Source organism: Salmo salar, chromosome ssa11 (genome assembly GCF_905237065.1).
Source record: "Salmo salar chromosome ssa11, Ssal_v3.1, whole genome shotgun sequence".
In the NCBI taxonomy this organism is placed as follows: Eukaryota; Metazoa; Chordata; class Actinopteri; order Salmoniformes; family Salmonidae; genus Salmo; species Salmo salar.
In genome coordinates, this window is record NC_059452.1 from 22,446,515 (window position 1) to 22,470,660 (window position 24,146).

General features: G+C 49.5%; 1 protein-coding gene across 1 annotated transcript in view; it reads right to left on the bottom strand.

Moving 5' to 3' along the window:
* Positions 1 to 15,733, bottom strand: part of LOC106562196 (genetic suppressor element 1) — a 220,292-nt gene extending 204,559 nt beyond the window's left edge. The window contains 1 exon segment of the mRNA XM_045689186.1: positions 14,910 to 15,733. Within this exon segment, the coding sequence (XP_045545142.1) occupies positions 14,910 to 14,958 (49 nt within the window). The 5' untranslated portion in view covers positions 14,959 to 15,733.
* Positions 15,734 to 24,146: the final 8,413 nt, after the last annotated feature.

Genomic DNA, 24,146 nt, shown 5'->3' on the forward strand with positions numbered 1-24,146 from the left:
CAAATGCCAAACGTCCTGCACGGTGTTGGGCTGTAAGCACAACCCCCACCTGTGGATGTCGGGCCCTCATACCATCCTCATGGAGTCTGTTTCTGACCGTTTGAGCAGACACATGCACATTTGTGGCCTTGCTGGAGGTCATTTTGCAGGGCTCTGGCAGTGCTCCTCCTTGCACAAAGGCGGAGGTAGCGGTCCTGCTGCTGGGTTGTTGCCCTCTTACGGCCTCCTCCATGTCTCCTGATGTACTGGCCTGTCTCCTGGTAGCGCCTCCATGCTCTGGACACTACGCTGACAGACACAGCAAAACTTCTTGCTACAGCTCGCATTGATGTGCCATCCTGGATGAGCTGCACTACCTGAGCCACTTGTGTGGGTTGTAGACTCCGTCTCATGCTACCACTAGAGTGAAAGCACCGCCAGCATTCAAAAGTGACCAAAACATCAACCAGGAAGCATAGGAACTGAGAAGTGGTCTGTGGTCACCACCTGCAGAACCACTCCTTTATTGGGGGTGTCTTGCTAATTGCCTATAATTTCCCCGTTGTCTATTCCATTTGCACAACAGCATGTGAAATTTATTGTCAATCAGTGTTGCTTCCTAAGTGGACAGTTTAATTTCACAGGAGTGTGATTGACTTGGAGTTACATTGTGTTGTTTAAGTGTTCCCTTTATTTTTTGAGCAGTATATATATATATATAAATAAAACATCTCCCAATTTCATTTACGATCTTGTCTCATCGCTGCAACTCCTCAAGAGGCTCGGGAGAGGCGAAGGTCGAGTCATGCGTTCTCCAAAACCAAATCGTGCTTCTTAACACCTGCCCGCTTAACCCTGAAGCCAGCTGCATCAATGTTGCAGAGGAAACACCGTTCAACTGACGACTGAAGTCAGCCTGCAGGAGCCCGGCCCGCCACAAGGAATTGCTAGAGCGTGATGGGACAAGGAAATCCCGGCCGGCCAAACCCTTCCCTAACCTGGACGACGCTGGGCCAATTGTGCGCCACCTTATGGGTATCCCGGTCGCGGCCGGTTGTGACACAGCCTGCGATTGAATCCGGGTCTGTAGTGACGCCTCAAGCACTGCGATGCAGTGCCTTAGACCACTGCGCCACTCGGGAGGCTTAAATAGGCTATTTGTAAATACACTTACAGGCACCGTAATTGCTTCCTGTGGGCATATAATATTAAAACAATGCAGACTATGGAGGGTTTTATGGCACATTCAACATTTTCACAGTAGCTGGACAAAGATACAATATAAAGAAAAAGGGAGGATGTCCACTCACTGTTACACTGCTCCCAAATATAACATTTTATATCCATATTGGAACCATCTTACAGATCACATTCACACTTCTCCAGAAGTTGCATTGCAACTTGCCACTGACGCTCTCACCATAAAACCAGGACAGCGAATCACACTAACACGTTTGTTTTGATTGAAATTCTATGAAAAACAAGCAATCTGTTGTTTTTTTCCCAACAACAATAGATACATGTTAAATGTAATGATGTTATAAAAATGGCAGTATAAAACAACACTCGACGCATTGTTGTTGACCCATCATCTTTCGTTATAGTAGGGCTAGGGTAATGGTAGCCTACGGAGGGCTTGGGTTAAAAAATATGAAATAGAAAATATGCAATTGTTACAGGAAAATAAATTCTAAATAAGAGGTTTCCCGGTATTAACCAAGGTACTCATCTCTCGTTTCATGATGGGCATGGACCAGCGGCCAGCAACACATGTACCCTATTATGCAGGGTGTGTTATGCAGGTCCAAAGCATGGCTAAAATCATGTTGGCCTGCCTACAATACATAGATAAAAAGGGAATGTCAGCTCATTGTTTCGCTCCTCTCAAACTTGATATTTTAATAAAGCTTTGGTGATTAAGATTTATTTCCAAGCGGTCTCACGAGGAAAACACTTTATCGACGGTCTTAGCTAGCCTACTTGATTATATTACTGGGCAGGACAAAAAGAAAACAGACTTCATTGAGAGGAGGGGAGGCTATGCTTGTTTTTAAATCAAATAAAACAAAATGAGGAACAAACATTAGTGTTTTATGTTTCTAAATACCAAGTATACAGGCAGCAATTCACATTGTTTTCCTTGTGCTTATGGGCAGTGTGTGTCACGCCTGGATAGGCTGCGTCTTCGCTGTCTAAATTCATGCCATAACCAGTGGTGTCAAGTACTTCAGTAAAAAAAGTTATACTTAAGTCGTTTATTGGGGTATCTGTACTTTACTATTTATATTTCTGACAGCTTTTACTCTTACTTCACTACATTCCTAGAGATAATAATGTACTTTTTACTCCATACATTTTCCCTGACACCCAAAAGTACTTGTTACAATTTGAATGCTTAGTAGACTTCTTAGGGCTAGGCCCCTTTTTTCTCAAATTCCTGTCTGAATGACGTGCCCAAAGTAAACTGCCTGTAGCTCAGGCCCTGAAGCCAGGACATGCATATAATTGGTATCATTGGAAAGAAAACACTTAGAAATTTGTAGAAATGTCAAACTAATGTAGGAGAATATAACACAATAGATATGGTAGGAGATAATCCAAAGAAAAACCAACCTGATTTTTCTTTTTTGAGAGAGACCATCCTCTTAGAAATGCAAGAGAAAGGTCATATTGAAAATTAGCTCCCTGGATGCAATTCCTATGGCTTCCACAGGTTGTCAGCAGTCTATGTTCAAGGTTTCAGGATTGTAACTTCAAAAACGAACAAGAAATATCAGTTTTAGTAGAGGGACACTGTCATGGAAATTCATGTTTGCGTGCACCATGAAGACATTACGCACCTGCTAAAATCGATTTCCTATTGAACATACTTCTTTCCGAAAGAAATATTATAGTTTGATTACATTTTAGGCTATCTGAGGAGTAAATAGAAATGTATTTTGACTTGTTGAAACAAAGTTTAGGGGTATATTTTCAGATTCCTTTCTCTGCAAGTTGAATGAGTGGATTACTGAAATCGATGGCGCCAACTAAACAGACTTTTTGGGATATAAAGAAGGATTTTATCTAACAAAACGACAGTACATGTTATAGCTGGGACCATTTGGATGACAAATTAGAGGAAGATTTTCAAAAAGTAAGTGAATATTTAATCATTATATGTAAATGTATGAAACCTGTGCCGATGGTAAAATATTTTGATGTGGAGCGACGTCCTCAAACAATCGCATGGCATGTTTTCGCTGTAATAGCCACTGTAAATCGGACAGTGCAGTTAGATTAACAAGAATTTAAGCTTTCAGATAATATAAGACACTTATATGTACATAAATGTTTAAAATCCATAATATTTATGATCATTTATTTGAATTGCGCGCCCTCCAGTTTCACCAGAAACTCTAGCGGGACACCTAGCCCTAAGAAGTTAGCAGAAAAGGAAAATGGTCAAATTCACACACTTATCAAGAGAACATCCATGGTCATCCCTACTGCCTCAGCATGCGTGCTGATGTTAGGCAGGTAAATAGCTGAACCTTGTGTTAGGGCTGGAAAATGCCAGTGCGGCAGTTTTTACGCGACGAAATTGTAAACTAACGTGGTTTGACAGTAGAACCGCCTTAATGCCAGCTGAAAATTGAGCTCTTAGCCTGGTGAAGAAAAGAAAGGATGGACATGTTGAAAAACAACCTGACCTCTGATGTCAATGGTTTGTCCTCCTAACACACCTGTGACAGGGGAGATGGGTTCATTACAGAGAGGTGGAAGGAAATTAGGTCAACTGGCATGTCGGGTGACAGGGGCAAAGTTTGTGTGTGTGTTTGTGTGTGACTGTGTGTGTGTGTGTGTGTGTGTGTGTGTGTGTGTGTGTGTGTGTGTGTGTGTGTGTGTGTGTGTGTGTGTGTGTGTGTGTGTGTGTGTGTGTGTGTGTGTGTGTGTGTGTGTGTGTGTGTGTGTGTGTGTGTTATAGGTTCTGAAGGTTATGTGTGTGTGTGTGTGTGTGTGTGTGTGTGTGTGTGTGTGTGTGTGTGTGTGTGTGTGTGTGTGTGTGTGTGTGTGTGTGTGTGTGTGTGTGTGTGTGTGTGTGTGTGTTATAGGTTCTGAAGGTTATGTGTGTGCAGAGTGTCCCTCTGCTCCTGACCAGGATCAATACACAGGCTAAAGCCCTGCTCTTCTCTCACCTACTGTACAGACAGAGACCTGATATACACAGGCCAACATTACCCCCCCACACACACATACACACACGACACCTGTATAACACACCTTCAACAGCCTGTAACACAACCCACCTTACTGCAGAGAGGAAACACACACACAGGCGCGCGTGTGCACACACACACACAGTAGGAGCCGAGTGGAGGTGTGTATTACGTGGAATACAACATACAAATGCACTCACCCACTCACAGACTCAAGCACTGAACACAGACACACACACAGGCATACATAGACAGGTCTGTCTAATGCAGTCTCTGTGTTTTGTGCAGCTGCGGCTATAGATAACCACCAACACATAAACAGGCCAGTGGGCTGCCTAGTGCTTCACTGACAACAACACATTCACAGGACAGAGAAAGCAGACAAAGAAAGGAGAGAGCTGAACATGGGCCATAAATCACAGTGCCATGCTAGCGTGACGCTGCTAGCCTAGCACCCTCATCCTGCACCTGTTGGCTCAGCTGTGTGTGTGTGTGTGTGTGTGTGTGTGTGTGTGTGTGTGTGTGTGTGTGTGTGTGTGTGTGTGTGTGTGTGTGTGTGTGTGTGTGTGTGTGTGTGTGTGTGTGTGTGTGTGTGTGTGTGTGTGTGTGTGTGTGTAGGCTATACATTATATATTTATATGTTGCTGGGTTTGTGCGTGTGTGTGTGCAAAGGCTGCGCAACCCCGTCACCATGGTTACGGGCATTGGGCCAGATCATCGTGGTGACACAGGTGCAGGAACGAGCATTTAACACGTGACCTTACCGGCCTCTGGTTTACAAGGGTGGTGATGGGTAGCCGGCGAGAGGCACAGGCACGTCTCTTTACGGCCGTGTCGAGGGCACTGCCACATGCAGACTGGAGCGGAGGAGATGCCACCAAGCAAACAGGGTGAGACACTTACAGTCCCAGGCAGACAGAGAGAGTTACTGATGGTTACCCTCTGTTACTGTTACTGCTACCTAATGGTAGACCCGTTAGAGAAGAGAAAGGGAGGGATGGAGAGGTAGAGAGAGAGAAACCAATGTGGAATATAGGAGAGGAAGATGAAAACAACATACTAGGAGACAAGGAGATGCTGGAGAGAGATTTAGAGACTCAAACATTTGAAATGTGTTTTATTATTGAGAAAGAGAAGGGAGAAATAAGAAGAGAGGGGGATAGAAAGGGAGAAAATAAGAGGTAGAGAGATAATGAACACCATCCCTGCACATACCAGATGGTATACTAATTATATTTAAGTAAAGATGACAACTACATTTTCTTATGTCAAAATAATTATATTTTCATGAGCTGTAGTTTGTGTGAGCTGGGCTGTAGTTGGGCAGTAGTTTATGTGAGCTGGGCTGTAGTTTGTGTGAGCTGGGCTGTAGTTGGGCTGTAGTTTGTGTGAGCTGGGCTGTAGTTGGGCTGTAGCTGGGCTGTAGTTTGTGTGAGCTGGGCTGTAGCTGGGCTGTAGCTGAGCTGTAGTTTGTGTGAGCTGGGCTGTAGCTGGGCTGTAGTTTGTGTGAGCTGGGCTGTAGCTGGGCTGTAGTTTGTGTGAGCTAGGCTGTAGCTGGGCTGTAGTTTGTGTGAGCTGGGCTGTAGCTGGGCTGTAGTTTGTGTGAACTGAGCTGTAGCTGGGCTGTAGCTGGGCTGTAGCTGGGCTGTAGTTTGTGTGAACTGAGCTGTAGCTGGGCTGTAGTTTGTGTGAGCTGGGCTGTAGTTTGTGTGAGCTGGGCTGTAGCTGGGCTGTAGCTGGGTTGTAGCAGGGCTGTGTGTGTTTGTGTGAGCTGGGTTGTAGCAAGGCTGTGTGTGTTTGTGTGAGCTGGGCTGTAGCAGGGCTGTGTGTGTTTGTGTGAGCTGGGTTGTAGCAGGGCTGTGTGTGTTTGTGTGAGCTGGGCTGTAGCAGGGCTGTGTGTGTTTGTGTGAGCTGGGCTGTAGCAGGGCTGTGTGTGTTTGTGTGAGCTGGGTTGTAGCAGGGCTGTGTGTGTTTGTGTGAGCGTGCGTGTGTGTGTGTGTTTTCCCAGTACGGTGGTCATACAGTAAGGTCAAACATCCACTCCCAGACTAACCTCTGTCTGGATGAACAGAATGGGATGATTTAGGATAACATTAGCCAGCAGTAGCTGCTTGGTTCAATCCTGGGATGGAATAGAAGAGTGGACACACTGTGGTCCCTTGCGGTCTAGTTAGTGTAATATGCTACTGTCATTTGACCCCCTCCTGCACACACTCCCTCCTGCACACACACTCTCTCCTGCACCAGTATAGTTAGGGAATTGTTGTTACAATAAATCCAGGCTAACAGACACAAACAGTTGAATTGTACACACTGATTAAATAGCCCCTATGGTCCTTTATGAACCAAATGACCCACCCACCATAACAAGAGCTATGTAATACACACTCAGCGAGGCAGACCAACAGCAGCCATAATGCTGCTCATCGAGGGTCATTTAAAATCCTCCATTTTGTGAAGTCCCTAGCCTGGTACAGCAGACATGGTTTATCCAAACCCAGTCCTCCCTCCCCCCTCCCTCTCTCTCTCTCTCTCTCTCTCTCTCTCTCTCTCTCTCTCTCTCTCTCTCAGGCATGACCAACCCTGACAGCAGGGCACTGACTCCAGTACCATACCTCAGTTACAGCCCCAACCCTGCTCTCTCTCCCTCCTTCTCCATCTCATCCCATTTTCTGTGTCTCTCTCCTTCATCCTCCCATCCAATTCTCTGTTCCCCTCTCCTCGTTCCTCTCTTCCACACTGTCTCTCTCTCTTTCTCCCTCCTTCTCTCTCCCTCAAGGACCAATAGATAGCCTGCTTCAGCCAGGCAGCAATGTCTCTCCTCTTTCTCCATTCTTCTCTTCTCCTTTTTTTTAACGCTCCTCTTTTTTCTTGTCATGCAATCATTGAAGAACTAGCATGTGTCTGACACGGTCTCCAAGGCAACAGCAGTTAAAACGAGAAGGGAGGCGGGGGCTCATTCAGTGTGTGAATGACAGAGAGGGGAGAGGAGAGGCAGGGCAACCCACAGCGCTGAGCACACACACACACACACACACACACACTGAGGGGAAAAGAAAAGGAGAGTAGGCTCAGAGACAACTAAGACACACACATATGCAAACACACACAATGCAACACAGTGACCTCTGGCTTTGACTGGCAGCCCAGAGCAGAGCCCCTCCCACTGTGTCTCTAATCTCTGTGGCATGTAGGGTGAGAGAGGGGGAGAGAGGGGGAGAGAGGGGGAGAGGAAGGACGAGGAGTAGGGGTTGAGGGGGTGAAAGGGGAAAAAGGACAGACAATGCAAGGACAGGGTCACTCATTCTCTCCTTCCTTAGTCCATGTCCCTTTTTTCTCTACCGGTTTCCTCCATTGCTTGCCTCTCTCTCTCCCTCACCCCTCAAAGAGCACATGTAGGCCAGAGGCATAATCAGTGTTTCCTCTCCCTCTCTTTCCCTCCCTCCTTTTCGCTCTCTCAATCCATCTCTCTCTCCATTTCTCTTTCCCTCAGCACAACACAGTGGGAGCTCTGTGGCCTTCTCTTACAGATCTCCATTTCAAACCCCTCCATCTCCGACAGACAACAAAGACAGAGAGAGAGATGGAGAGAGAGGAAGAGAGAGGAAGAGAGAGGGAGCGGGGGACAGAGACGGACCGATAGATGAGAAATCAGAGAGACAGTGTGAGGTCGCAGCACAGTAAGACATTCAGCTCTATGGATTATATAGTACACTCAGCAGCTTCATTTACCACAAGAATAAACTCACCTATTGCTGCTGCTATACTCTGACTGACATGACATCAGAAAGACTGACTGACGGCCTCGTTGGCAGGGTGATTGTCACCTGTCAATCATTTAGATCACAGCTGACAGGAACACATATACTCAACTGAACTCCTATTGACAATATGATCCAGTCATTAGGACACAGTGCCACCGTAATCATTCTGTCACTCATTTCCCCCAGCAGTTCCTGTCTGTTCCAGTGAAGCAGGATGGATTTATGTTGTATATCCTCATCTATGTGATACAGGGGAGGATCTATACTGTATACTGTAGCTCTGTCCTGTCCTGTCCTATCCTGCTCTGTCCTGCTCTGTCCTGTCCTATCCTGCTCTGTCCTGCCCTGCCCTGTCCTGTCCTGTCCTGCCCTGTCCTGCCCTGTCCTGTCCTGTCCTGTCCTGCTCTGTCCTGCTCTGTCCTGCCCTGTCCTGTCCTGTCCTGCCCTGTCCTGTCCTGTCCTGCTCTGTCCTGTCCTGCTCTGTCCCGCCCTGTCCTGTCCTGCTCTGTCCTGCCCTTTCCTGTCCTGCTCTGTCCTGCCCTGTCCTGTCCTGCCAGGCTCTGTCCTGCTCTGTCCTGCCCTGTCCTGTCCTGCCCTGTCCTGTCCTGCTCTGTCCTGCCCTGTCCTGTCCTGTCCTGCCCTGTCCTGTCCTGTCCTGCTCTGTCCTGTCCTGCTCTGTCCTGCCCTGTCCTGTCCTGCTCTGTCCTGCCCTGTCCTGTCCTGTCCTGCTCTGTCCTGTCCTGCTCTGTCCTGCCCTGTCCTGTCCTGCCCTGTCCTGTCCTGCTCTGTCCTGCCCTTACCTGTCCTGTCCTGTCCTGCTCTGTCTTCCCCTGTCCTATCCTGCTCTGTCCTGCCCTGTCCTGCCCTGTCCTGTCCTGCTCTGTCCTGTCCTGTCCGCCCTGTCCTGTCCTATCCTGCTCTGTCCTGCTCTGTCCTGTACTGTCCTATCCTGCTCTGTCCTGCCCTGCCCTATCCTGTCCTGTCCTATCCTGCTCTGTCCCGCCCTGTCCTGTCCTGTCCTGCCCTGTCCTGTCCTGTCCTGCTCTGTCCTGCTCTGTCCTGTCCTATCCTGCTCTGTCCTGTCCTGCTCTGTCCTGCCCTGTCCTGCCCTGTCATGTCCTGTCCTGTCCTGCTCTGTCCTGCCCTGTCCTGTCCTGCTCTGTCCTGCCCTGTCCTGTCCTGCCCTGCCCTGTCCTGTCCTGCTCTGTCCTGCCCTGTCCTGCTCTGTCCTGTCCTGCTCTGTCCTGTCCTGCTCTGTCCTGTCCTGCTCTGTCCTGTCCTGTCCTGCTCTGTCCTGTCCTGCTCTGTCCTGCCCTGTCCTGTCCTGCCCTGTCCTGCTCTGTCCTGCCCTGCCCTGCCCTGTCCTGTCCTGTCCTGTCCTGCTCTGTCCTGCCCTTCCCTGTCCTGTCCTGCTCTGTCCTGCCCTGCCCTGTCCTGTCCTATCCTGCTCTGTCCTGCCCTGTCCTGCCCTGTCCTGTCCTGCTCTGTCCTGCCCTGTCCTGTCCTGTCCTGTCCTGCTCTGACCTGTCCTGCTCTGTCCGGCCCTGCCCTGTCCTGTCCTGCTCTGTCCTGCCCTGTCCTGTCCTGTCCTGCTCTGTCCTGTCCTGCTCTGTCCTGCCCTGTCCTGCCCTGTCCTGTCCTGTCCTGTCCTGCTCTGTCCTGCCCTCCCTGTCCTGTCCTGCTCTGTCCTGCACTGCCCTGTCCTGTCCTATCCTGCTCTGTCCTGCCCTGTCCTGTCCTGCTCTGTCCTGTCCTGTCCGCCCTGTCCTGTCCTATCCTGCTCTGTCCTGTCCTGTCCTATCCTGCTCTGTCCTGCCCTGCCCTGTCCTATCCTGCTCTGTCCTGCTCTGTCCTGCTCTGTCCTGTCCTGTCCTATCCTGCTCTGTCCTGTCCTGTCCTGTCCTGCTCTGTCCTGTCCTGTCCTGTCCTGCTCTGTCCTGCCCTGTCCTGCCCTGTCCTGTCCTGCTCTGTCCTGCCCTGTCCTGTCCTGTCCTGCTCTGTCCTGTCCTGTCCTGCTCTGTCCTGTCCTGTCCTGCCCTGTCCTGTCCTGTCCTGCCCTGTCCTGTCCTGCTCTGTCCTGCCCTGCCCTGTCCTTCCCTACCCTGTCCTGCCCTGCCCTGCCCTGCCCTGCCCTTTCCTGTCCTGTCCTGCTCTGTCCTGTCCTGCTCTGTCCTGTCCTGTCCTGCTCTGTCCTGTCCTGTCCTGTCCTGCCCTGTCCTGTCCTGCTCTGTCCTGCCCTGCCCTTTCCTCTCCTGCTCTGTCCTGCCCTACCCTGTCCTTCCCTACCCTGTCCTGCCCTACCCTGCCCTGTCCTGGGCCACCCAGGCCTCAGAAGTGAGCTCTTTAACCCTCTTCCGTATAGATTCACTACTAAACTGCCCTTAAATTCCCTGCCCAGTCCTGCCCTGGACAGGACTGGGCAGGACAGAGCTGCAGTGATCAGTATCTTTGCCCTGCTCTGGCCTGTCTTGCCCTGCTCAGTACCAGCCAAGCCCTGTGCTGTTCTATACAGTACCAACCAGGCAGAAACAGTAGAGAGCTCTTTGCCCCCCCCCCCCCCACCTTTCCCTGCCCTGCCCTGGTCCTACGAGTGTGTTCTTTCCTTGCCCTGCCCTGGTCCTACGAGTGTGTTCTTTCCCTGCCCTGCCCTGGTCCTACGAGTGTGTTCTTTCCCTGCCCTGCCCTGGTCCTACGAGTGTGTTCTTTCCCTGCCCTGCCCTGGTCCTACGAGTGTGTTCTTTCCCTGCCCTGCCCTGGTCCTACGAGTGTGTTCTTTCCCTGCCCTGCCCTGGTCCTACGAGTGTGTTCTTTCCCTGCCCTGCCCTGGTCCTACGAGTGTGTTCTTTCCCTGCCCTGCCCTGGTCCTACGAGTGTGTTCTTTCCCTGCCCTGCCCTGGTCCTACGAGTGTGTTCTTTCCCTGCCCTGCCCTGGTCCTACGAGTGTGTTCTCTGCTGACGGTAGCAGATGAATAATTTAGCTTCAGTAAGTGTCAGCGTAGACACCCCGCTGCTACTGGGAAGCGAGAAGAGAGGGGCTAGGATTAACACATTCAGGCACACGGACAACAGAGAGACTTTCTATTTCACCAAGTGTGGATTTGTCTTGTGGTCAAAGACCTGTCTAAGCTTTTCTAACATGCAAAAACGTATAGACATATACACTACATGCAGGTTCACACACTCATACATAGAAACATGGACATACATAGAAAGTACTCATACCATTATAGAGTGAATTTGATGAATTAACTCAGGCTTCAATTGTAAGACAAAAATATGTTCTACAGCTAGAATTCCCTCCCTCCCTCCCTATTCTACCTCTCTATACCCCTCCCTCCCTCCCTATTCTACCTCTCTATACCCCTCCCTCCCTCTCTATTCTACCTCTCTATACCCCTCCCTCCCTCTCTATTCTACCTCTCTATACCCCTCCCTCCCTATTCTACCTCTCTATACCCCTCCCTCCCTCCCTCCCTATTCTACCTCTCTATACCCCTCCCTCCCTCCCTCCATATTCTACCTCTCTATACCCCCCCTCCCTCCCTCCCTCCCTCCCTATTCTACCTCTCTATACCCCTCCCTCCCTCCCTCCATATTCTACCTCTCTATACCCCTCCCTCCCTCTCTATTCTACCTCTCTATACCCCTCCCTCCCTCTCTATTCTACCTCTCTATACCCCTCCCTCCCTCCCTCTCTATTCTACCTCTCTATACCCTCCCTCCCTATTCTACCTCTCTATACCCCTCCCTCCCTCTCTATTCTACCTCTCTATACCCCTCCCTCCCTCTCTATTCTACCTCTCTATACCCCTCCCTTCCTATTCTACCTCTCTATACCCCTCCCTCCCTCCCTCTCTATACCCTCCCTCTCTATACCCCTCCCTCCCTCCCTATTCTACCTCTCTATACCCCTCCCTCCCTCCCTCCCTATTCTACCTCTCTATACCCCTCCCTCCCTCCCTATTCTACCTCTCTATACCCCTCCCTCCCTCTCTATTCTACCTCTCTATACCCTCCCTCCCTATTCTACCTCTCTATACCCCTCCCTCCCCTCCCTCTCTATTCTACTTCTCTATACCCCTCCCTCCCTCCCTATTCTACCTCTCTATACCCCTCCCTCCCTCCCTCCATATTCTACCTCTCTATACCCCTCCCTCCCTCCCTATTCTACCTCTCTATACCCCTCCCTCCCTCTCTATTCTACCTCTCTATACCCCTCCCTCCCTCCCTCCATATTCTACCTCTCTATACCCCCCTCCCTCCCTCCCTCCCTCCCTCCCTCCCTCCCTCCCTCCCTCCCTCCCTCCCTCCCTCCCTCCCTATTCTACCTCTCTATACCCCTCCCTCCCTCTCTATTCTACCTCTCTATACCCCTCCCTTCCTATTCTACCTCTCTATACCCCTCCCTCCCTCCCTATTCTACCTCTCTATACCCCTCCCTCCCTCCCTCCCTCCCTCCCTCCCTCCCTCCCTCCCTCCCTCCCTCCCTCCCTCCCTCCCTCCCTCCCTCCCTCCCTCCCTATTCTACCTCTCTATACCCCTCCCTCCCTCTCTATTCTACCTCTCTATACCCCTCCCTCCCTCCCTATTCTACCTCTCTATACCCCTCCCTCCCTATTCTACCTCTCTATACCCCTCCCTCCCTCCCTATTCTACCTCTCTATACCCCTCCCTCCCTCCCTCCCTATTCTACCTCTCTATACCCCTCCCTCCCTCCCTATTCTCCTCTCTATACCCCTCCCTCCCTCCCTCCCTCCCTCCCTCCCTCCCTCCCTATTCTACCTCTCTATATCCCTCCATCCATCCCTATTCTACCTCTCTATATCCCTCCATCCATCCCTATTCTACCTCTCTATACCCCTCCCTCCCTCCCTATTCTACTTCTCTATACCCCTCCCTCCCTCCCTCCCTCCCTCCCTCTCTATACCCCTCCCTCCCTCCCTATTCTACCTCTCTATATCCCTCCCTCCCTCCCTATTCTACCTCTCTATATCCCTCCATCCATCCCTATTCTACCTCTCTATATCCCTCCATCCATCCCTATTCTACCTCTCTATACCCCTCCCTCCCTCTCTATTCTACCTCTCTATATCCCTCCCTCCCTCTCTATACCCCTCCCTCCCTCCCTCCCTCCCTCCCTATTCTACCTCTCTATATCCCTCCCTCCCTCTCTATTCTACCTCTCTATACCCCTCCCTCCCTCCCTCTCTATTCTACCTCTCTATACCCCTCCCTCCCTCTCTATTCTACCTCTCTATACCCTCCCTCCCTCCCTATTCTACCTCTCTATACCCCTCCCTCCCTCCCTATTCTACCTCTCTATACCCCTCCCTCCCTCCCTATTCTACCTCTCTATACCCCTCCCTCCCTCCCTCCCTCCCTCCCTCTCTATACCCCTCCCTCCCTCCCTCCCTCCCTATTCTACCTCTCTATATCCCTCCCTCCCTCTCTATTCTACCTCTCTATACCCCTCCCTCCCTCTCTATTCTACCTCTCTATACCCCTCCCTCCCTCCCTCCCTCTCTATTCTACTTCTCTATACCCCTCCCTCCCTCTCTATTCTACTTCTCTATACCCTCCCTCCCTCCCCCCTATTCTACCTCTCTATACCCCTCCCTCCCTCCCTATTCTACCTCTCTATACCCCTCCCTCCCCCCCCTCCCTCCCTCCCTCCCTCCCTCCCTCCCTCCCTCCCTCCCTCCCTCCCTCCCTCCCTCCCTATTCTACCTCTCTATATCCCTCCCTCCCTCTCTATTCTACCTCTCTATACCCCTCCCTCCCTCCCTATTCTACCTCTCTATACCCCTCCCTCCCTCCCTATTCTACCTCTCTATACCCCTCCCTCCCTCTCTATTCTACCTCTCTATACCCCTCCCTCCCTCCCTATTCTACCTCTCTATACCCCTCCCTCCCTCCCTATTCTACCTCTCTATACCCCTCCCTCCCTCTCTATTCTACCTCTCTATACTCCTCCCTCCCTCCCTATTCTACCTCTCTATATCCCTCCATCCATCCCTATTCTACCTCTCTATACCCCTCCCTCCCTCCCTATTCTACCTCTCTATACCCCTCCCTCCCTCCCTATTCTACCTCTCTATACCCCTCCCTCCCTCCCTATTCTACCTCTCTATACCCTCCCTCCCTATTCTACCTCTCTATACCCCTCCCTCCCTCTCTATTCTACCTCTCTATACCCCTCCCTCCCTATTCTACCTCTCTATACCCCTCCCTCCCTCCCTCCTTATTCTACCTCTCTATACCCCTCCCTCCCTCCCTCCATATTCTACCTCTCTATACCCCTCCCTCCCTCCCTCCCTATTCTACCTCCCTCCCTCCCTCTCTGCCCTCTCTTGGTCACCCTCTCCATAATCAGAGCCCAGTGAGCCGTGAGACGCACTTGAGCGCCGACCGGCGGTAACCTCACACCACGCTACAGCTAACACACACACACACACACACACACACACACACACACACACACACACACACACACACACACACACACACACACACACACACACACACACACACACACACACACACACACACACACACACACACACACACACACACACATTCATCCACCCTCTCCCTCTCCTCTCCTCCCCCTCCCTTTCTCCCCCACTCAGTGCCGTACCGTGCCTTGAATAAAACACACGTCACCACTTACGGGCTGGCTTACCTGACGACTTAGGCTGATAACAGGCTAGAGAGCAGCCAGCCAGCCAGTCCTTATTCACCATGGCCAGACACACAGCTCAGCTTACACACTCATGGCAACACACACCAACACCGGGAGACAGAGACCCATTCTTACCAGTCCCAAGCTACTTCACATGCACCCGACTCGAGTCACACATCTTTTATCCCACTTGAGCGCTTTCTCACAAACGCGTGAAAACGCTGGTATGCTCACACGCACAGACACTAACCCAGACTCACACACCAAACCCGCACAACAGCTTACCTGGCAAGTAGTAGAGCGGTGCTTTTAGTCCGAACATGGTTAGAGTCATGTAGATAGAAGACAATGTGGTACAGAGATCAGGGCAGCAGTCCTGTCCTGGAGGAGTGTGGTGGTAGAGGGGGGCTGTGCCCTCGGTGCCACCCAGCGAGGAGGCTCTGTGTGTGTGGAGGCTAGGCTGGGACTCAGCCTGTCATCCTAACTCGCTGGTCCTAGCTAACGGAGCGTGATGCTGGGACCGCCCAGCCGGCTAGGACACACAAACACAGAGTCACAGACACGCACTGTCACAAACACACACACACTGTCACACACACACACTGTCACACACACACACTGTCACACACACACTGTCAAACACACACACTCTGTCACACACACGGAGAGCGGTGTGAGGGTAAGTCCCTGGGCACGCCCCCCGCTCACGACCCCCTCGCTCTCTCCCCTGACCCCCTGGGTTGGGTCACACACTCCCTCTTCGTCTCTGCACAGCGGGAGGTGACACACACACTAACGCCACACACACACTCAGGGCACACAGACCAGTAGCTGAAGAAAGAAGCAGACCAGAAGTGTCTGAGCTGAGGGAGGATAAAACAGACGATGGTAAAAGAGGTGTAATCCTGTGGAGGAAAAGAACGACAGAATGATTCCTGGGATCGTCTTTTATCCCTCCATCCCAAGACAAATGATCAGAGTAGAGCGTGGTTTCTTCCTCCGCCCGCTGCCTGCTGATCTCAGTCTGTCTCTTTCCTCTTCCCTTTTCTCTTCCTCTCACTCAGAGCCAACACGGAGAGGAGGAGGAGAGGAGGAGGAGAGGAGGAGGGCAGAATGAACTCCCTCCAGGCTACAACACAGCCAGATAGTGAGGGAAGGAGGGGAAAGAGAAAGACCGAAAGGGAGGGGAAAGAGAGAACGAAAGAGGGAGGGAGGGATGAGAGTGAAATGTTGGCCAGTGCTGAATTTCATGCGAGAGATAAAACGAGAGAGAGAAAATGAGAGAGATAATAAGAAAGAGAGAGATGGAGAGAATTGGAAGCTGGCCTGAGTGACAGCTGATTGGGCAGCCCTAATGACAGCGAGGGACCAACGATAATCATGGGACATCTGCTCATATGACTCTTCACCGGGGCCACCATCCCAGAGTCACCGGCATGCAGAGAGAGAGATGAGGAGAGGAAGATGGGGAGTCAAGTGCAGCTCAACAAAAGGAAAGCTATGTGTGCGAGAGAGAGATGAGACCACAAAAGACGCCTGCCTCCATTCTCCTCCAACTGAAAATGAGACTCCGACTGTGTGTTCAGTGTGTGTGTGTATATGTATGAGAAAGAGAGAGATAAAGAGAGAGAGAAAGAGAGAGAGAGATAAAGAGAGAGATAGAGATAAAGAGAGAGAGAGAAAGACAGAGAGACTTCGCCAGGGTTGCAATCTGAGCCCTGCACTCTTCAATATTTACATCAACAAATTGGCCACTATTCTAGAAAAATCCTCAGCCCCTGGTGTTAGTCTCCACAATTCAGAGGTTAAATACCTACTCTTCGCAGATTACCTATGCCTGCTGTCACCCACAGCACATGGCCTACAGCAGAGCCTGGACCTGCTAGAGCAGTACTGCCAGACCTGGGCCCTGGCAGTAAACCGCAAAAAGACTAAAATAATGATTTTCCAGAGAAGATCCAGATCTCAGGGAATTAGACTAAAGTTCTCAATTGGTACAAAATATATAGAGTACTGTACACACTACAATTACTTAGGTTTAAAAATAAGCTCAACTGGACACCTTAATGAGGCAGTGAATGAACTGAGAGAGAAAGCAAGCAGGGCATTCTACGCCATTAAAAAACAAATTCAAATTGAAATACCTATTAACATTTGGCTAAAACTAATTGAATGTGTCATTGAACCAATTGCACTTTATGGCAGCGAGGTGTGGGGTCCACTTGCAAAACAAGATTTCATCAAATGGGACAAACACCCCATTGAAACCCTGCATATGCAGAATTCTGTAAGATTCTCCTACATGTCCAGAGGAACACTACAAACAATTCAAGCAGGGCAGAATTAGGCCAATATCCACTAATAATAAAAACTCAAAAAAGAGCAATTAAGTTTTGGAAACATCTAAAATACAGTGACCCCCTCTCATATCATTACCAAGCCCTGCAATGCCAAGAGCTGAGCAAAGAAAAGAGTCCCCTCATCCAGCTGGTCCTGGGGCTGAGTTCACAAACCTGTTCTACTAACACACTGAAGCCTCAGGACCAGAACATCCAATCAATCAGAATAAACCAAATTACAACACAGTCAAAACAAAACGACATTGCTTATTGGGAAACACAAGCACAAGCACAAAGCAAAATGCAGTGCTATCTTGCCCTAAATCGACAGTACACCGTGGCTAACTATTTGACCATGGTTACTGATCAAAACCTTAGAAAAACCTTGACAAAGTACAGGCTCAGTGAGCACAGCCTTGCCATTGAGGAGGGTAGACACAGGAAAACCTGGCTCCCTGTAGAGGAAAGGCTGTGCAACCACTGCACAACAGCAGAACCTGAGACGGAGCTGCATTTCCTGACAAAATGTCAAAACTATAAAACAATTAGAGAGTGTCATTTCCCCAAATTTGAAACCCTTATTCAAGGTTTCAAAGACCTCTCTGATGAGGATAAGCTATCCATCCTGTTGGGGGAGGACGCAGTAGGGGTGTGGGTTGGCAGCGCACTACATTGCTGCCTGCCATAAGATGAGGGACAGTGTCTGACAGACCAATCAACCTGCACATGTCCTCTACTGTATGCTTATTGTTATTGTTCAATGTATGGTTATTTTGATCCTTGGTTATTGTTGTTACTGTTGTCCCGTGACAATTTTGATTCTTATTATTTTCATATTGTAAATATCCAAAGTAAGCTTTGGCAATATGTACATTGTTACGTCATGCCAGTAAAGCAAATTGAATTGATAAAGAGAGAGAGAGATAAAGAGAGAGAGATAAAGAGAGAGAGAGATAAAGAGAGATGAGAAAAAGAGAGAGAGAAAGAGAGAGAGAGAGAGAGAGAGAGAGAGAGAAAAAAGAGAGAGAAAGAGAGAGAGAGAGAGAGAGAGAGAGAGAGAGAGAGAGAAAGAAAGAAAGAGATAAAGAGAGAGAATGAGAAATAGAGAGAGAAAGAGAGAGAGAAAGAGAGCTGGAGAGAGAGATAAAGAGAGAGAGAGAGATAGATAGAGAGAGAGAGAGATAAAGAGAGATAAAGAGAGATACCGAGAGATAAAGAGAGAGAGATAAAGCGCTCTCGGCACAGCATGGTGAGCAGTCTGTGAGCCGTGCACAAAATCCAAGTTTCAGAGATAGTCATAAACACACACACACAGCAGACGCAGTAGGGGTGAGGAGCTAACTATCTGCTGGGCAGCGGCCACGCAGAACCAAAACCAGCAGGAGAGGGGGCAGAAAGAGAGAGAGAGAAAACAGAAAGATCAAGAGAGAGAGAGATAGTCTGGCAGGATGTTTGCCCTGGGGGCTGACTTGCTCTCAAACCCACTCTATGAAACTCACAGTGGGGGAGAGAAAGGGATGGACAGAGGAGGGGGGAGGAAAGAGGGAAGAGGGGGAGGGAGAAGGGGACATGGTTGGGGGTACACTGCCTTACTTGCCAATACCCTGAGGCAGGCAGGCAAACCCCCCTTCCAATACCCTGAGGCAGGCAGGCAAACCCCCTTCCAAAGAAAAAAATACATCCTCACTTCACACACCTACACAGACACACACTTACACACACCTACACACAGAGACACCTACACACAGACACATACAGATACACACAGATACACAAAGACACACACAGATTCACACAGATACACATACGTGCAAGCACAAAAACCAGAAAACACACACACACACACTTATTTTTTAACCAGCTTTTGCTCCCCTCTGCTGAAAGAGGGAAGCATGCTCACAGGCAAATAGGACAAATAACCACTAATACTGCCAGGCGAGAGGAGAGGGATGGAGAGAGGAAGGGAGAGGGATAAAGGGGAAGAGTGTCCACACAGATGGAGAGAGTGAGGGAAGTAGAGAGAGGGGGGAAGCTCCCTGTCGAGGAACATTTAAAGAGATAAGGAGAGGGGGTCAACTTATTTTGTGTGTGTGTGTGTGTGTGTGTGTGTGTGTGTGTGTGTGTGTGTGTGTGTGTGTGTGTGGCAGGTGTTGAAGTGTCTCACACCTTGTGAGATGGGTTGAGTGGTGCAGTGTCCCCTGGGGTGTCTGTCCACCTCACCTCCGCTCAGCTCAGAGACAGAGAGACGGAGAGACAGAGCTAAAAATACAGACTAAGGGACAGGTCTGTTTAGAGAGAAATCTAATATACAGAGAATACAGACAGACTAAGGGACAGGTCTGTTTAGAGAGAAATCTAATATACAGAGAATACAGACAGACTAAGGGACAGGTCTGTTTAGAGAGAAATCTAATATACAGAGAATACAGACAGACTAAGGGACAGGTCTGTTTAGAGAGAAATCTAATATACAGAGAATACAGACAGACTAAGGGACAGGTCTGAATCAATCAACATACAATCAAGAAAGTATTTGTATTTACATACAGGACTTCTTACAATTCTTATAGACACTACAACATGTCAAGAATGGGATAAAAAGACAAAACAATAAGTCTAAAGCCGTGTGGGGGGGTGACAGGTCTGTCTGATTTACAGCAAAACACACTGAGTAGCAAGTGCCGTCTCTCGTTAGAAAGGGTGTAATGAGTCAGACACGCACGCACGCACACACACACACACACACACACACACACACACACACACACACACACACACACACACACACTCAAAGGACATAAAAGGCCCCTGGAGACCAAGCCACTGTGTCTGACTGCAACACTGTGATCAGAGGATGACAGAGACACTAAAGCACACCAGAGGGGATGGAAGGAGAGAGAGAGAAAAGAAGAGGAGAGGGTGAGAGAGTAACAAGAAGAAAGAGAATGAGAGAGGAAGCCTGGAAGAAGAGGGATAAAAAGATGGATAGAAAGGGAGAGGCAGAGGCTGCGGAGAAACCAAGTGTGACGAGAGAGAGAGAGAGAGAGAGAGAGAGAGAGAGAGAGAGAGAGAGAGAGAGAGAGAGAGAGAGAGAGAGAGAGAGAGAGAAAGAAAACGAGGGAGAGCAAAACTAAAGAATGATCGAGGTGGATCCAGCTGAAGAGAGGAAATCTTTCCAGGTTTCCAGGAGGAAGAACAGAGTGTAGAGAACAGAGGAGAGGCAGAGAGCTGTGCCTCTGGGTAATGTAGGATTAGGACACCAGACTGTGACTATCCTGCCTCTTCCACATATCCTCTTTATCTCTATGCCTCCTCCCTGCCCAAAAATGGCATCCCATACCCCACCCTTCTGCTCTCATCCGATCTCACAGAGCAACAGCCTTTTTTTTTACATAATCCCTTCGCTCAAGAATAATCACCTTCTCTCCTCCTCCCCTCCCTCTTTCTGCCCCCCCTCGACCCCAATGTTCCTCTGTGTGCGTGTTGGGAGGGGTTGTGGTCGATCTTCCGCAACAGCAGGAGCAGGCAAGATAAGGTATCTCTATAATCTCCCCCTGACGCACAGCCTCTGGAGTCACACAAACACAAGGTTGCCTATCTAACACTCTCATATGTCTGAGAGAAGAGGCCAGCTACTAGGAGCAGGTGTGGGCCTCTCAGAGAGAGAGAGAGAGAGAGAGAGAGAGAGAGAGAGAGAGAAAGGTGGGGTGAAGTAGAGCGAGAGAGAGAGAGAGGTGAGGTGAAGTAGAGAGAGAGAGAGGTGAGGTGAAGTAGAGAGAGAGAGAGAGAGGTGAGGTGAAGTAGAGAGAGAGAGAGAGAGAGAGAGAGAGAGAGAGAGAGGTGTGGTGAAGTAGAGAGAGAGAGGAGAGAGAGAGAGAGAGAGAGAGGTGAGGTGAGGTGAAGTAGAGAGAGAGAGAGAGGTGTGGTGAAGTAGAGAGAGAGAGAGGGTATGGTGAAGTAGAGAGAGAGAGAGAGAGAGAGAGAGAGAGAGGTGAGGTGAAGTAGAGAGAGAGAGGTGAGGTGAAGTAGAGAGAGAGAGAGAGAGAGAGAGGTGAGGTGAAGTAGAAAGAGAGAGAGAGAGAGAGGTGAGGTGAAGTAGAGAGAGAGGTGAGGTGAAGTAGAGAGAGAGAGAGAGGTGTGGTGAAGTAGAGAGAGAGAGAGAGAGAGAGAGAGAGAGAGAGAGAGAGAGAGAGGAGAGGTGATGTAGAGAGAGAGAGGTGAGGTGAAGTAGAGAGAGAGAGAGAGGTGAGGTGAAGTAGAGAGAGAGAGAGAGAGAGAGAGAGAGAGAGAGGTGAGGTGAAGTAGAGAGAGAGAGAGAGGTGAGGTGAAGTAGAGAGAGAGAGAGAGAGAGAGAGAGAGAGAGGTGAGGTGAAGTAGAGAGAGAGAGAGAGAGAGCGAGAGAGAGAGGTGAGGTGAAGTAGAGAGAGAGAGGTGAGGTGAAGTAGAGAGAGAGAGAGAGAGGTGAGGTGAAGTAGAGAGAGAGAGAGAGGTGAGGTGAAGTAGAGAGAGAGAGAGAGAGAGAGAGAGAGAGAGGTGAGGTGAAGTAGAGAGAGAGAGAGAGGTGAGGTGAAGTAGAGAGAGAGAGAGAGAGAGAGAGAGAGGTGAGGTGAAGTAGAGAGAGAGAGAGAGAGAGCGAGAGAGAGAGGTGAGGTGAAGTAGAGAGAGAGAGAGGTGAGGTGAAGTAGAGAGAGAGAGAGAGAGGTGAGGTGAAGTAGAGAGAGAGAGAGAGAGAGAGAGAGAGAGAGAGAGAGAGAGAGAGAGAGAGAGAGAGGTGAGGTGAAGTAGAGAGAGAGACAGAGAGAAGTGAGGTGAAGTAGAGAGAGAGAGGTGAGGTGAAGTAGAGAGAGAGAGAAGTGAGATGAAGTAGAGAGAGAGAGAGAGAGAGAGAGAGAGAGAGAGAGAGAGAGAGAGAGAGAGAGAGAGAGAGGTGAGGTGAAGTAGAGAGAGTAATAGAGATATTACCTTTTTGATGCACATGTACCACATCGATTGATAGCTGCACATAGCCTGTCTATGAACTGCACTGCTCACTGCTACAGTAGGCTGCTGCTGTCTCAGTACCCAACACACCATTTTGGGGCGAGGTTAAGGTCAATCTTACAGACCTCTTCATACCCTTACACACACCCCCACACAACCAGACCTCTCCCAGACCTCTCCCTTCACCCTGCTGGTGATTAGAGAGAAACGATATGTGAGGGAGTGACTGTGTGTGTTTCGCTCTTTCTCCCCCCGAATGCTAATCACAGCCCAGCTCAAATCATTCATTCGCAAAAATGTGTCATTACCCATCAGGCTCAGCAGCCATAACCCTGCAATTACAGCACCGTCCCCTGGCCAGCTGAGCACTCAGGTCAAACACACACACACACACACACACACACACACACACACACACACACACACACACACACACACACACACACACACACACACACACACACACACACACACACACACACACACACACACACACACACCATACTGGCAATCTGTTCCTATCTCAGGCGAATAGAAGAGAATGAGGAGAAGAGCAACATCAACCTCCACAAACTCACCCAACCAACGTGAAAAACACTGTCCCAAGACACTGTCCCAAGACACTGTCCCAAAACACTGTCCCAAGACACTGTCCCAAGACACTGTCCCTAGAAACTGTCCCAAGACACTGTCCCAAGACACTGTCCCAAAACACTGTCCCAAGACACTGTCCCAAGACACTGTCCCAAGACACTGTCCCAAGAAACTGTCCCAAGACACTGTCCCAAAACACTGTCCCAAGACACTGTCCCAAGACACTGTCCCAAGAAACTGTCCCAAGACACTGTCCCAAAACACTGTCCCAAGACACTGTTCCAAGAAACTGTCCCAAGACACTGTCCCAAAACACTGTCCCAAGACACTGTCCCAAGACACTGTCCCAAGACACTGTCCCAAAACACTGTCCCAAAACACTGTTCCAAGAAACTGTCCCAAGACACTGTCCCAAGACACTGTCCCAAGACACTGTCCCAAAACACTGTCCCAAGACACTGTCCCAAGACACTGTCCCAAGACACTGTCCCAAGAAACTGTCCCAAGACACTGTCCCAAAACACGGTCCCAAGACACTGTTCCAAGAAACTGTCCCAAGACACTGTCCCAAAACACTGTCCCAAGACACTGTCCCAAGACACTGTCCCAAGACACTGTCCCAAAACACTGTCCCAAAACACTGTTCCAAGAAACTGTCCCAAGACACTGTCCCAAAACACTGTCCCAGAATATACTGACACGGACACAGAAACAGGAACACAGAGTGTGTGGTCTCAGTGTGATCTCTGCTCTCGCTTCAGCTTTGAGTGTTTCTAATAGAGCAGACAGTCCCTTTCACACACACCTCACCAACTCTCACACACACTCTGTTTCTTAGCAACGCTGTCCAAGAGCATGGCCTCTCCAGGGTCATCAATACACACAATTCCATCTGATCACAGATCTGCCCACTTCAACAGAGGGTCTAGGAGTGTGTCAGTGTGTGTGTATACGCTCAAAGACATCAATATGAGCCTAATGACAATCATTCCTTTCAGAATTCTGTCTCCTCCAGTAGAAACAACACCATTTGTGGGTAGCTCCATATCAGACCATAACTAATGATCACCACCACTAACACACAGCCATGTCACAGACTGGTCAATCACACACACTTATGGCCTGCTAATTCCTATCTATTTATTCATTTGTTTACAAATATTATTCTAACACCGCATAACTGAACTGTCACCTGAATACCAATTCAACTACAGACCACGTAGGCCGTCCAGAAGGCCAGAGAACTAGCTAAAGGTAGGACGTTCAATAGCTGAATGCTGTGAACACTGTCAAAGTGGAATTGCATCATTTTACACTTAGATATTACCAGAAGAATACAGCAGCACATAGCTTGCAACACTCTTCATCACGAGGATATGAATCATATTCAAGGCACTTCCTCTCTCACAGACATTCAGATAGTAAAGAGGAGGTGATTTGAAGACACTTACCTGAGGAGTGACGTAGAGTAGATAGATCAGTTGGTGAGGAGGGCAGGGTGATGGACAGACATGGGAGAAGAGGAGAAAACCTGGTTAGGATCTAGAATAGAATATCTGTATTTGCAAAGTTTAGGTTTGAGCACATTGTTGGAGAGTGTGTATAAATG